This window comes from Hyla sarda, chromosome 6, assembly GCF_029499605.1.
Source record: "Hyla sarda isolate aHylSar1 chromosome 6, aHylSar1.hap1, whole genome shotgun sequence".
Classification (NCBI taxonomy): domain Eukaryota; kingdom Metazoa; phylum Chordata; class Amphibia; order Anura; family Hylidae; genus Hyla; species Hyla sarda.
Genome location: NC_079194.1, coordinates 50,496,303 through 50,511,315, shown reverse-complemented (window position 1 = coordinate 50,511,315; position 15,013 = coordinate 50,496,303). Strand labels below are relative to the sequence as shown.

The 15,013-nt window shown below is 40.1% G+C and overlaps 1 protein-coding gene across 2 annotated transcripts in view; it reads left to right on the top strand.

The window, feature by feature from the left end:
• The window catches only part of SCYL3 (SCY1 like pseudokinase 3), a 65,751-nt gene that overhangs the window by 6,792 nt on the left and 43,946 nt on the right, over positions 1-15,013 (top strand). For both annotated transcript variants that reach the window (XM_056523673.1, XM_056523674.1), the window contains exons 3-9: positions 743-856; positions 4,121-4,223; positions 4,959-5,064; positions 5,883-5,960; positions 9,415-9,554; positions 11,353-11,540; positions 12,836-13,007. In XM_056523673.1, coding sequence (XP_056379648.1) covers positions 743-856; positions 4,121-4,223; positions 4,959-5,064; positions 5,883-5,960; positions 9,415-9,554; positions 11,353-11,540; positions 12,836-13,007 — 901 coding nt within the window. The remainder of the gene's footprint in view (positions 1-742; positions 857-4,120; positions 4,224-4,958; positions 5,065-5,882; positions 5,961-9,414; positions 9,555-11,352; positions 11,541-12,835; positions 13,008-15,013) is intronic.

Here is a 15,013-nt window from a genome sequence, read left to right as displayed (position 1 = left end):
TGATCGCGGGGGTCCCACCGCTAGCGACCCCCGTGATCTTGCACCCCGTTTATAATTAGTACCCAGAGCATGTTCGCTCTGGGTCTGATTACTGTCGATCACGGGGCCAGAGCGTTGTGACGTCAAGGCTCCGCCCCGTGTGATGTCACGCTCCGCCACCCTCAATACAAGCCTATGGGAGGGGCGTGACAGCTGTCACGCCCCGTCCCATAGGCTTGCATTGAGGAGGTGGAGCGTGACGTCACATGGGGCGGAGCCTTGACGTCACAACGCTCTGGCCCCATGATCGACAGTAATCAGACCCGGAGCGAACATGCTCCGGGGACTGATTATAAACGGGGTGCGGCGTGCAAGATCACTGGGGTTCCCAGCGGCGGGACCCCCGCGATCAGGCATCTTATCCCCTATTCTTTGGATAGGGGCTAAGATGTCTAAGCACCAGAGAACCCCTTTAACACTCAGACCACTGCTGATCAAAACCTTTGACAAGTTGCTAGGACATGTCAAAAGTGTAAGTGACAGGTACACTTTACAGAGAACTGGAAGTGCTAAAGCAAGGAATGGCACTGATAGGGAATCAGCAGGAGGGAAGTATGTTTTTGCCCCCCACCAGGAGCCGTTTAAATGTAAAAATATGTCTCCGGAATACCCTCTTAAGTGACATGGACCCGTGAATACAGTTTTTGCTTAGTACAAGTTGTGCTTCTTTTTTATCCTGGTAGTAACCTTATTATCCATACAGGGAAAGGTTTCCCATAACAACATTTGCCTGTCATCCCTGTTTGTAAGTGAAGATGGACACTGGAAACTGGGTGGAATGGAAATGGTCTGTAAGCTGACAGAGGTGACACCGGAGGTAAGAGAAAAATACACGAATATGTAAGAGAATAATATGAATCCGAAGGCTCCTGCTTTCACAAGGGATAAAAGGATTTATTATTGTGAAACCCAGACTTTTTTCTTGGGTTCTGAGACAATTGTGATGCATTGCCTGTGCGCCAAAATTGTCTCACATGTGACAGATAATTGGAATGAAACAAACAGATCCTACAATTTGCATTAGGTTTTGAGCATAAGGGGCATGTCCTCAGGTTTACAAAACCATCAGATTTATCATTTTAACCCTGCAGTTTAAAATCCATTGCAAACTGTAGGGAAATTGACCATTATATATATATATATATATATATATATATATATATATATATATATATATATATATATATATATATATATATAATAATAATATAATTATTTTTTTTTTTCATTCTTTCTGCATTTGTTTGAGTTTAATGTAAAATTTTCTACCATCTTTTTATTTATCAGTTTTATGGAGCATTTTTAACCCCTAATAGCCAATATAGTAATAATAATAAATTATTATCATTGTTATTAATTAATATTTCCTATTTGAAGTGGTGTAATTACCACAAGGTGAATTTTAAGATAGATTTCCCCCCCCCATCCACCATGGTAGCCTCTGTCTGTTGTTGTGGCTCTGCTTGTAGATGGAGATCAGGTCACTTCTTGGTTGCTGGAGAAACTAGCACCTAGGTCAGTGTTTCCCAACCAGGGTGCCACCAGCTGTTGCACAACGACAACTCCCATCATACCCGTACAGCCAAAGGTTGTAGTTTTGCAACATCTGGAGGCACCCTGATTGGGAAACACTGGGCTAGGCTACCATTTACTCTGTGTTGAGACCGAGAACAAAAGGCTCGGACAGCGGGGACCCACACAGTCGCAATGTCCACCTGGCAACGGGAACAGCAATTCTTGAGCCATAAGCACCACTTGGACATTGAATGGATATGCTATAGAGGTTTTTCATTCCAACATACGTGGTCCAACGTTAGGACACAGGAAAAATGGGACATCTAGATCAGGCGCTTCACTGTAATCTTTTATTGGTAAAAAAAAAAAAACATGCAATGCAACAAGAGAGAGTTTCCAGCCCCAACCGGGCTCTTCATCAGGCATACACAAAAGGGAAACCAAAGGCTTTGTTTATATATTTTTGTTCAAAATATTCATTTGGGGTTAACATCAATCAAGGTTAGATTGATGTTAACCCAGAATAAATATTTTTGTAACCTATATAAACAAAGCCTGTGGTTTCTTTTGTGTAGAGCCCGGTTCGGTTGATGAAGAGCATGTTTTTATTTTTATTTTTTACCAATAAAAGATGACAGTGAAGCGCCTGATCTAGATGTCCCATTTTTCCTGTGTCCTAACGTTGGACCACGTATATTGAATTGCTGACCGGTGGACTGCTGAGATCACCGGAGCGACCTGGGCTGCTGCATTTAATCCATACGCTCCGAGGAGTTGTGCCCTGAGCATAACACCTTCCGGTAAGAGGCCATTTTTATCTATCCACGTTTGTTAGAGCCTTTGCATTCTTCATGAGGTGCCTTTGCATTCTCTTTTGCCCTTTTTGTTTCCATAGATTTTTTTTCATGGGAGAACGGCCTTAAGAATACATGTTGACTTATTATGGACACACCCTCTAGTACGGAAATCCTGTGTCGTCCTATGTTTTACAATTCTGTATTCCCTTTCCGTGTTCCCACATTTTGTGTCCATACAGTAACAAGCATATGACCGTTCTATTCTTTTCCACTGTCAGAGCTTGTTTTATGAGCCGATAAACATCTCCTTTGGTTGTTGTATTATTTGTACACTGTCTGCGGTTTGTTTGCACACTTCATAATGAATCCCACAGGGGCCATATAATGACACGTCGCCTCCTGGGATCAGATCCAGCTGGTTAATGGTAAATGATGCCAATGTCTCTCGGGAGGGACTTTAAGGCTGACTTAATGCTCTATGTAAATCACAACATTGTGTTGCACACCCTTTTCTTCTTTGAGACATCTAGATCAGTGGTCTTCAACCTGCGGACCTCCAGATGTTGCAAAACTACAACTCCCAGCATGCCCGGACAGCCGTTGGCTGTCCGGGCATGCTGGGAGTTGTAGCTTTGCAACATCTGGAGGTCCGCTGGTTGAAGACCACTGATCTAGATAAAGCAATCCATTTTTAAAGGGGTACTCCGGTGAAAACCTTTTTTCTTTTAAATCAACTGGTGGCAGAAAGTTAAACATATTTGTAAATTACTTCTATTAAAAAATCTTAATCCTTCCTGTACTTATTAGCTACTGAATACTACAGAGCAAATTCTTTTCTTTTTGGAATGCTCTCTGATGACATCACGACCCCAGTTCTCTCTGCTGACGTTATTATAATAATAACAACGCTTTATTTATTGTTGTCCTTAGTGGTATTTGAACCCAAATCCCCAGCACTGCAAGGCAGAAGTGCTAACCACTGAGCCACCATGCTGCCCTTAGCATACATCTGCTATGCACGGTTACTAAAATGGACAGAGATGTCAGCGGAGAGCACTGTGCTCGTGATGTCATCAGTGTTCCAAAAAGAAAGGAATTTCCTCTGTAGCATTCAGCAGCTAATAAGTACTGGAAGGATTAAGATTTTTTTAAGAGAAGTAATTTACAAATATATTTAACTTTCTGCCACCAGTTGATTTAAAAGAAAAAAAGGTTTTCACCGCAGTACCTCTTTAAGCTATAATCTGAACCCAAAGAAAAGTCTTATGCTTTCTCTCTGTTGTGATACAATCTGTTTCATACAGTCCTGAAAGGGTTATAGGGATTAGAAAAACAAAGCTGATTTCTTCAAAAAACAGCACCACACCTATGTGGTTCTGCAGCTAAGTTCTATTGAAGTGAATGGAGCCAATTTGTAATACCGCACACAAACTGAGGACAGGGGTGGTGCTGTTTTTTAGAAAAAAATTTAGCTGTGTTAATACTCCTGGATAACACCTTTTTGAATATGGTATTGTAGATGAGGCCTCCATGTAGCAGACAAAGGAAAGCTGGAACGTTGAACAGGACTTAGTTTTTTCCAATCAGACATCTCCTGTCTATATGCCCTAATGTACGTGTTTAATGTACAATAAACATATAGAAAAAAAAAACTTAATATAGTGATGTAGCATTGCTGGTCTGGGCAATAACCATTTCATTGCCGCTTTCCTGTATAGTCGGATGTATAAAAATAATTGTATATTTTTCTCTTTTTACTTATTTTTCAGTCTGCAGAGTTTGGCATTTTGCCAGTATCTTTAAGCCATGCTCGTGATGCTTTCTTGTTTGGACGGTTGGTAGAAAGTCTTCTGGCACATGTTAAAGATCAGTGTAAGTCTCTGTACCATGACATATTTATTGCAGCTCTGTACTATATTTCTGATTTTGTTTGGGGACCTGTAACTATTTTCATGCTGCCCGAGAAGCAATCATTTATAATGCACTCTCTACAGCTGCGCTGGTTTCAGAGAAATCCTAGTTGTAACTTCTGCCAGGAACGGGGCTCAGAGTCACTGGAAGTATTTCTGGCCCTGAGCAACAAATGTCGTCTTTATATGAGCATAGTGGGAGATTTGTGAGTCGTAGCCGGAGGAATGGTTATAAGCTGTCAGGGACCACCCCAAAGAGTACGAGCTTCATTGTTAAAGGGGTACTCCGCTGCTCATCGTTTGCAACAAAATGTTCCGAATGCTTAGAGCCGGTGCAGGGAGTTTGTGACGTCATAGCCCCGCCCTGTCATTAGGTCACGCCCCGCCTCCTCAATGCAAGTCTATGGGAGGGGGCGTGACGGCTGTCACGCCCCCTCCCATAGACTTGCATTGAGGGGGCGGGGTTATGACGTAACGAGCTGCCGGCTCTAAGTGTTCGGAACATTTTGTTCCAAACGCTGAACGGCGGAGTACCCCTTTAATGAAGACTATTTAGAAAGTTGCTCCATTTCTGCATTAAAGAAGATTTTTATTTAGTGCAAAAGCGTCCATTGCCTGGTTGACTGTATAGTAATGGCTTATTAGAGCCAAACCTGAAGGCGCCAGAGTATAACAATAATGTTCTATTTGTTTCCAGCTGAAGTGCTCTCTAGCTTCAAGATCACTGTAAAGAACTTACTTCTGAATCCCGAACCAGAGCTCCGACCCGCCCTGTCAACATTACTGAACCATAACTTCTTTAGGTAGGTAATTACAGTTTAGAATAGGACCTATTTTTCTATGAACCGGGGGTGCAGAGGTAGCAGTCACACCAGAGCCCTGGTGCCTCAGGTGGCCCCCAAATCACATCTGCCCCATTAGAAACCAGTATTATAACTGGCGTTTGGGGCAGTGTGACAGATTTTACATCGGGGGCCCAGAAGTTACCCCTCTGTCTATGAACCATACTTTTCTGTACAATTACACAATTGTAATGTATTGTTACTACTCATTTGAATCTGCTGTAGACAGCTTTATCTGTCATATCTTGTCACAAATTATTTTGTATAGTAATTGTCTTCTGATAAAGTAGCAAGATTTCATCTTTGTGCATCACTTTTTGCCCTCAATCATTATGATCACCCAGTTAAAGGAGAACTACGGGATTGAAAAATGTATCCCCTATCCTAAGGATAGGGGATAAGTTTCAGATCGTGGGGGGTCCGACCGCTGGGGCCCCCCGCGATCTCCCGTACGGGGCCCCGGCTCTCTGGTTAGAGTGGCCGACACGCCTCCTGCATACACTGCTATGGGAGAGCCGGAAATTGCCGAAGGCAGCGCTTCGGCTCTCGCATAGCAGTAAATGGAGGGCGCGTGTCAGCCGCCTAGTGTGGTGGTCGACACGCGCTCTTTATGCAGAGAGCCGGGGCCCTGTACAGGAGATCGTGGGGGGCCCCAGCGGTCGGACCCCCCGCGATCTTAAACTTATATAGGATAGGGGATAAAATTTTCAATCCCGTAGTTCTCCTTTAAGCATATCATTTGATGGTAACTTTTACATAATTTTATTTTCTTCTAACAGAAATGATTTTCTTGAAGTTGTCAACTTCTTAGAAAGTTTAACTGTGAAAACCGAAGATGAGAAGAATGAGTTTTTCAAGTGAGTTTTTTTTAGTAACGTAAGCTTTTCATTTGGTTGCTACAAACAATCGCTGTCTGTAATCTGACCCTGTAGTCAGCGTACGGCTCTGTTCACATCTGCGTAGGAGGCTCCATAGGAGATTCCAACATATTTGATGGGAAGAATACTGCACGGCATGAAGAATTGTTTATCCTGCCAAACCAATGGCGTCTGTTCTCTGACACTTCCTTCTTTTTAGTTTTATGCTCCTATGGTCGAACAGAACACTGGAAACTGTTAGGCTAAATCACTCAGTTTGTGGTGTCCAGTTGGCCAATCTATTTAGCCAGGATACATTAGGATACCTGCAAATGTACTTTTCGACACAATGGTATACAAAAAAATATGTACGGTGCAGCTATCTAGATCAGTGTTTCCCAACCAGGTTGCCTCCAGCTGTTGCAAAACTACAACTCCCAGCATGCCTGGACAGTCTTTTGTATTTCCCTGGTTGGGAAACACTGGTCTATAAGTTCAACTGGAATTTTCAACAGAATCTAAATGTCAAAATTGATGTCCTACCTTCAGGATAATGAGCAGTTTGAAGTCTACGCAGCCTCTTCAGTTTCCTCTTCAGCCATCTGTGCAGTTCTGTGAAGGGTATGTTCTTACTACAGAACTTCCGCTTGTGAAATTGTGCTTTGGAATTCCGCGGTGTGAACTTTTGCATTGGTGTGAATGGGTCTTCCACGGAGCCGTTCATACTGTTTGGCAAATTCCCCCACTGGAAGAATGAATTACGCTCGCACTGCATTGTAGGCGATGGCGCAGGGCCACGCGGTCCTGGGAGAGTAGATTCCAGAATCTACTCTCCCAGAATACCATGAGTGGAGATTCCGTAGTGTTAACATACCCTAATGTGTATTCCCACATTTACAATTCACTATTGGGTTAGAACAAAGGTAGCAGTAAGGTGGCAACAGATCTCCGAAGCTGTTGGGTAAATGATCATTCAGCCAACTGCTGTTCTTCCCATATGCATGCACGCTCAGTTTGGCAAAGCTTGCATTTGCATGTGTTGTCAATGGTGAGTTATCTTTTGATAGACATCTCTGGCAGCCGCAACTTATCTGCTCTTGAGAGAAAAAAAAAAGATTAGACTACAAAATTTCACTTGGTCAATCCTGCTTTTCTTTGACCTTATCTGTTAGGGAAAAGCCAAGAGGGTCGCATACAGTTATTTGGTCCTGACAAAATTAAAGGGGTTATCCAACAAACTGAATTGAAAAAAAACTCAGATCAGCATAGGACATTAACCTTGCATCTATTCTAATGTGACCTTTGCATCTCCTGTACGTGGCTCTAATAAACTTTTTTGCCCTCCTGCTTGTTCACTTCCCTGCACGCCATCTATAAACTACAGGTCCCAGCATTCTTTGCTTTCACTCTATGCTCACTTCCTCATAAACGTTTTCTGCGTTAGTCACCTGACCAGCCCCAACGCTCAGAATGTTACTAAGCAACCATTCCCATCCTGCTTTCATCTGCTGTACTATATAGCAATGATTAACAAAATGGGGGCCTCAATCTGTTGAAAAACTACAACTCCCAGCATTCCCAAAAAGTCAAAGTCCATCTGTGCATGCGTGGAGTTGAAGTTTTAAAGTTTTTAAACAGCTGAAGGCACCCTTTTTGGGAAACACTGCTACATAGTTTAAATAGATAAATATAGAGATATATCTCCCCAATAAAGCTCTACTAAAACACTATATATATATATATATATATATATATATATATATATATAATTATATATATATTTATTTTATTTTTTTATAGTGTTTTTAAAGTGTTTATTATAGTGTTTTAAAACTGTATGTGTATATATATATATATATATATATATATATATATATATATATATATATAATATATATATATACACACACACATACCGTTTTAAAACACTTTAAAAACATTTATATATATATATATATATGTGTATATATATATATACATACAGTTTTAAAACACTATAATAAACACTTTAAAAACACTATAAAAAAATAAAATTATATATAATTTTATTTTTTTATAGTGTTTTTAAAGTGTTGATTATAGTGTTTTAAAACTGTATGTATATATATATACACACATATATATACACACACACATACCGTTTGAAAACACTTTAAAAATATTATATATATATATATATATATAAATGTTTTTAAAGTGTTTTAAAACGGTATGTGTGTGTGTATATATATGTGTGTATATATATATATATATACATACAGTTTTAAAACACTATAATAAACACTTTAAAAACACTATAAAAAATAAAATAAATATATATATAATATATATATTATATACTAGTGTTTTTAGTAGAGCTTTATTGGGGAGATATATCTCTATATTTATCTATTTAAACTATGTAGCAGTGTTTCCCAAAAAGGGTGCCTTAAGCTGTTTAAAAACTTTAAAACTTTAACTCCACGCATGCACAGACGGACTTTGACTTTTTGGGAATGCTGGGAGTTTGTTTTGCCACAGCTGGAGCTATACATATGTATATATGAAAGATATCTAATACGCACAATTACTTGTATGAAAATAAAAAATACATGTGTATATGTATTTTTAGTCAAATATATGTGTGTATATGTAATATATGTACAACATACACACATAGAGATAGAGAGAGAGATATATATATATATATATATATATCTCTCTCTCTATCTCTCCATGTGTGTATGTTGTACATATATTACACACACACATATATTTGAATAAAAATACATATGTAAGATATATATATACTGTGTGTGTATGTATGTATGTATGTATGTATGTGTGTGTATATATATATATATATATATATATATATATATATATATATATTTACATATGTATTTTTATTCAAATATGTGTGTATATGTACAACATAGCATAGCTTGAAACCCGCCCTTGAAATGCTGGTGTTTGCCAGATATGGCTTGTAGCACTTACAAGGGGAGCACTAGTCACAAAGGCAGGGGATGCTGGCAGCTTGCGGTGTAGCTGGGAAGGTAGACTGGCGGCCAAGGCTGAGCGCAGGCATTTGGAGGCTATGGGCAGCGCTCGGGGCACCAGGCTATTGTTACAGCGTCGACTTATACTGCCTGTAGTCCTGCTGGCTTGCAAAAAAAAAAAAAAGTCCTACTCACCACCACTATTGCTGCTCTGGTTCGTGCGACTGCCGCGGCTCTCCCAGGTTTCTGCGGCCCCTTATCGACTATTTGCAGAATATTAGAATACTAGAATATTATCAGATATATGGTGTTGTTTTGACCTCAGAGCAGCATAAATCTGATGACAGAATCCTTTTTAAGTTACCAAAAGATGTCTGTCTGAATGAATTATTAAAATTGTGATAAATATTTTTGTGTATGGATTGTACATTTGTCAGTATATAATGACAAATAAAGCTTTTACTCTTGCTTAGGACTTTGTTGGACAGAGTATCTTCCTTGCCCGAAGAGCTTATATCCTCAAGGCTGGTTCCTCTTCTTCTCAACCAGTTTGTATTTGCTGAGCCTATGGCTACAAAAAGCTTCTTGCCTCATCTTCTCAGACCTAAAAGAGGTAAATTCTGTTCAGCTCTTTAGCTTTTTGCTTTGTGTGTAGGGGGTGTTTCTTTTGGTGTGTAGAACTGAAGGGTTCTAGAAATTTTAGAGTACTCCGGGATAGAAAAATGTATCTGCTATCCTAAGGATAAGGGATAAATGTCAGATGGTGGGAGGTCTGACTGCTGGGACCCTCTGTAATCTCCTGTACGGAGCCCCTGCTCTCCTTCTGAATGGGGCGTGTTGACAAACACACAAAGTAATGGCCGATACGCCCCCTCAATGCATCTCTATAGCAGAGCCAGAGAGCTGCACACACAAATTTCCGTCTCTCCCATAGAGCTGGCCGTCGCTTTGTGCGGTGGTTGACATGCTCCGTTTAGGAGAGCCTGGGCCACATACAGGAGATTGCTGGGGGTCCTAGCTAGGGATCGACCGATTATCGGTATGGCCGATATTATCGGCCGATAATCACGATTTTGGGCATTATCGGTATCGGCAATTACCTTGCCGATAATGCCCACCGCACCGCGACCACCCCACCCCCCCGACCCACCGCACGGCGTCGCACCCCCCACCGTAGTGCTGGGCGGTATACCGGTATGGATTTTTGCCCTTATCGCTGTACCGGTCGGGCCCCTCCCCCACCCTCCAAGTCAATAAAAAAATTAAACTTGCCCGTAATGGGGGTCCTGTAGTGTCCGGCGGCATTCCGGGTGGAGGGTGAACCGGTCCGGGCTGTCCTTCTTCTCCAGGGGTCATCTTCTCCACTCCGGGCAGGCTCCGGCCTAGTACGCTGCATAGACGCCGCTACGCCGTGACGTCAGGTGCGTCGCTGCGCATGGGCGTCACTGCGCATGGGCGTCACTGCGCAGCGGCGTCTATGCTGCGTTACTAGGCCGGAGCCTGCCCGGAGTGGAGAAGATGACCCCTGGAGAAGGACAGCCCAGACATGTTCACCCTCCACCCGGAATGCCGCCGGACACTACAGGAAGGAAGGATGGCCCGGACCACCCTGACAGGTAGGGGGAGAGAAGCGGGTGGTGGCGGCGGCCTACGGCACCGCAAAAGCCACTGCAGCACATTGATTTAAAGCGCCCGCTTTAAATCAGTGATCTGCAGCGGTGTCGCAGGGGGATAAATAGCCGATAACTTATACCGGAATATCGGTATAAGTTATCGGTATCTGCCCTAAAAAAACGATATTGGTCGATCCCTAGTCCTAGCGGTCTGACCTTAGGATGGGGGACAAGTTTTTCTTTCCCGAAGTACTCCTTTTAACAAACACTGTCATTTAAACAACCATTACATAGAGCAATAGCACAAAATAATATGAGAAGCTTTTGTAATATTACCTTATTAGACTAAAATGCTTCTTTCTCCTGTTATTAAAGTTTTTCCCAACAGCAGCTGCTCTGTGTACTTGTATAGTGTCTCAGTACAGGCAGTGCTGAACACCCCCCTGCAATTTTATATGCACACTGCCCCATAGTCTTCACAGTGACACACAGCCCCTACTGTAATAAGTAATGAAGGGGCTGCCCGTCAGATGGAAACACTCCACCCCCCTCTATCTCTCAGGAACGGAGGGCTGATCAACATATTGTAAACAGGTATGTGATTAGGCCTCCCCCAACTTATCTTATGATACTTAAAACTGCTTTCTGATTCGGCCACAGGTCCTCTTTAAAGTTCTCTCCGCTTATGGTCTACACCAATATAGTAAAAAAAATCATAAATTGAGTGTCAAGGTGATATGTGCATGTCTCTGTATAAAATATTTTAAAAACCTGTTTTCACCTTTCGTTTGACAATAGATATTATGGGAAGAAACCGTGAAGATTGCCTTCTGTCCCCACCTCTCTTCCAGACCAAAGTCATCCCAGTATTGATGAAAATGTTCGAAGTACATGAAGAGCATGTTCGGGTGGTTTTGTTGACCCACATAGATGCATATGGAGAGCTCTTCACGTTAAAAGAGCTGAAAGACATTATACTTCCACAAGTAGGTGCCCCTTTTAAAGAGGACCTGTACCAAGTCCTGTATGTCAATCAGTCAAGGCAGGGAGGGGTGGGGGAGGGAGAAGGAGTGCATGCTGCATGTATAGCCTCCTGGGCACTTGGTAAAGGCCATTAACTTAGACGCAGTTATTATTTGATTCATTGTCCAATCAGTGATCTGTCAATAGCTACATTTGTTTTTGTTGATTAGAAATCGCATTAAGGGTACGTTCACACATACAGAATCCTGCGCAGATTTGATGCGCAGGATTTGTAACTGCAGATTAGAAGCTGTGAACAGTCATTTAGTTTACATTGAAATCTGCAGCAGAAAATCCTGTGTATCAAATCCTGCGCATCAAATCTGCTTACGTGTGAACGCACTAAGGGTGTATTCACATGTACAGGATCCTGTGCAGGATTTGATGTGAAGGAATTTATCCTGTAGATTTCACAGCTTCAAATCCTGCACATCAAATATGCGCAGGATACTGTGCATAGGGAGCTAATATGATGCTTTCGATTAGGGTCATTAGACCCACAGTTGGGCTGAAATATTATGGGTCCCTAAAATGACTGCAATTCCAGATTGATATCAGTGTTTTATTTATTTTGTTTACTACTTTTTGCACAAATTCCAGAACTGTTATCAGTGGGTACCATTCATTTCTTGATTCACGTTCCTGGGAGTAACAGAAGCAAGTGGTTTTAATAAGGAATTATTAGAAATTTGCATAGAGAAAAAATAAATTACCAGTCAGTACCATCAGCAATTATAAGTATAGGATATTGAACACAAAGATGAGGAGCTGCTGAAAAATATTACTTTATTAATGCTTCACAAATACAGGAAAAATAGAAGAATTTAAAATCCAATTGGCAATCAGTGTGGCTATCTAGTTATGACTACTATGTTGTTCCAACAGTATAAAAATAGTGGGTCCACGGAGTGATCCCTTTAAATCATTGCTGACAGCATGGTTATAATACAGAGTAAGGTGCACAGAGTATGATCGAACCAACCTGGTCTCTAAATTAAGGTGCCTAACTATGCAGTAAAAGTGCTATTTTGGATCACTTACCCATTGTAATATGCCACTACAGCAGTAAGGAGAATAGTATTACTCAATAAGCAACAGCTAACATAGTATATAGAATTTGCTGACCACCTCCTCCTGGATGCAGCAGTCATGGGGGGTTAGTGGGGTATTCCAGTAATGGCAATAGGTGCTGGTCTGAGAGGTAGGAACCCCATCTGTCAGATAGTTATGACAGTGTAACCAATTTTGTTTCTCATAGGTGCTCCTGGGTTTACGTGACACAAGTGATTTACTAGTGTCTGTAACCCTTCGTGGCCTGGCAGCTTTGGTGTGCTTACTTGGACCAGAAACGGTGGTTGGTGGTGGAAGGGTTAAGATTTTTAAAAGTATGACCCCGGGATTTACAAAAATTACAGATACAACTCCTGATGGTAAGTACATAAAAGAAGTGAAGCATTTACCTTCCATGTATTCAGAAACCTCTTAAAGAACTGAGCAACAAGGATGTACAGGGCTTAGAGAATCACGTTATCTATTATAGTAGGCTCTTTATCAAGGCAGAACATACATGACTGAAACTATATAAGATAAATCATTGGGTTTAGAATTGCTACATTTTACACAACAGACATTTAACGGTTTGTTTATTTCCCTCACTTGGTAACTGTAATATACACAAGGCTCCTTAGGGAAAATGATCTGAGGCATCTTATAGTTCATGTTTAGAGAAATTATCATAATATTCCTATATTTATATATGTTTATCCTGAGGGTGTGATTTATAGATGGCTGCTTGTATATTTTTGGTTTCCTTTTTTTATTTTTTTTTTATTTTTTTTCAGTGCTATTGTCTCACATTTTCTTGACAGAGCAGCTGGGTGTTAGCTGTCCTGATCAGCTCCATTTGTCACAAAATAGTTTTCCCCAAATACCGGTTTTGGAGTGCATGTTATGTAAGAATGATGGAAGTCATTACAATGTACGACTGGTCGTGTGTGCGTATATTATATTATATTTATTTTATATATATATTTTATATATATATTTTATATATATATTTTATATATATATATATATTTTATATATATATTTTATATATATATATATATTTTATATATATATATATATTTTATATATATATTTTATATATATATTTTATATATATTTTATATATATTTTATATATATTTTATATATATTTATATATATTTATATATATATTTTATATATATTTTATATATATTTTATATATATATAATATTTATTTATTTTATATATAAAATATACATATACATTTTTTTTTTTTTTTTTGTGTGTGTATACAATATATATTATTTCCCCCCCCCCCCCCCCCCCTTTATGTATTACAAAGTATATTTTGGATAATGTTATAATGGATAATGTTGGATTTTTTTGTAGCTCTGCCTTTCACTCCACTACATTCTCCTCCCGATTGGATATAACTTTGCTGACAATGAAAATGCTAACATGAACTTCTATATAAATTGAGGCCCAAGTTATGGATGAACAGAATATTCTTCTTCTCACTCTCCATTATCAAGAGGTTTCCTCCATCCTGGGGGAAAATATTGGATATTAGATTTCCCGCTGAACAGCCAAAACAAAGCATTACTCCTACATTATATATCTAGACAATTATTTTCTATATTTCAGGACCTCAATCTATATACTAACCTATCATACTAGTACATCGGTCATAATTCTATCTGTTGGTGTAAAACTGTTACTACTATGAGGACAGCAATATTTTGTATAATCCTTACTTTGGTTTATTGGACATCAGCTTCCCCATGTGGTGGATTTTTCAATGTTGGAAATAAGTCATCTGTCTATTGCATCATACTTGCATTAGCTGCTTTCATCGTCACCCTAAGGATTGACTATTCACTCTAGATTTGTACACTGTATTTCTGAATATACCTCAGATCTCTGGGGCTTGGAACAAGAAGTTGCCTGCGACTGGAATCTTAGACTTTTTGAGTTGATGAATTTAGACTTTGTTAGGGGAAAAATTTCTTTTTTTTTCTTTTTTTGACCTCCTATGGAACCTGTTGCAGCAAAAGCTATTTACTGTGTCAGGTTTTTAAAGTTACATTACTGCATGAAAAACCCTTTCTTACATAGCTGATATTTACTGCTAAATCTTAGATCTGCGCTCCAGCTGTGCCGTACCAGGTTTTCAGAAGTAATTGTGAACACGTTAGTGCCCACAGTCAGCAGTAGTCAGTGGCCACAACCATCACCCACATACGTAACTTGAGTGGGCGGTTGGCACATGTCTGCAGCATCTAAAAATGGGAGAGTTTTCAGTGACCTGGCCACTTCATAAGCCCAAAACTGAGGGGCCGTGCTCCATGGTGACTTGATCACTGCTAAAAACATGGAGATACTGAAAATATCCACCCTTTAAAGGGGCC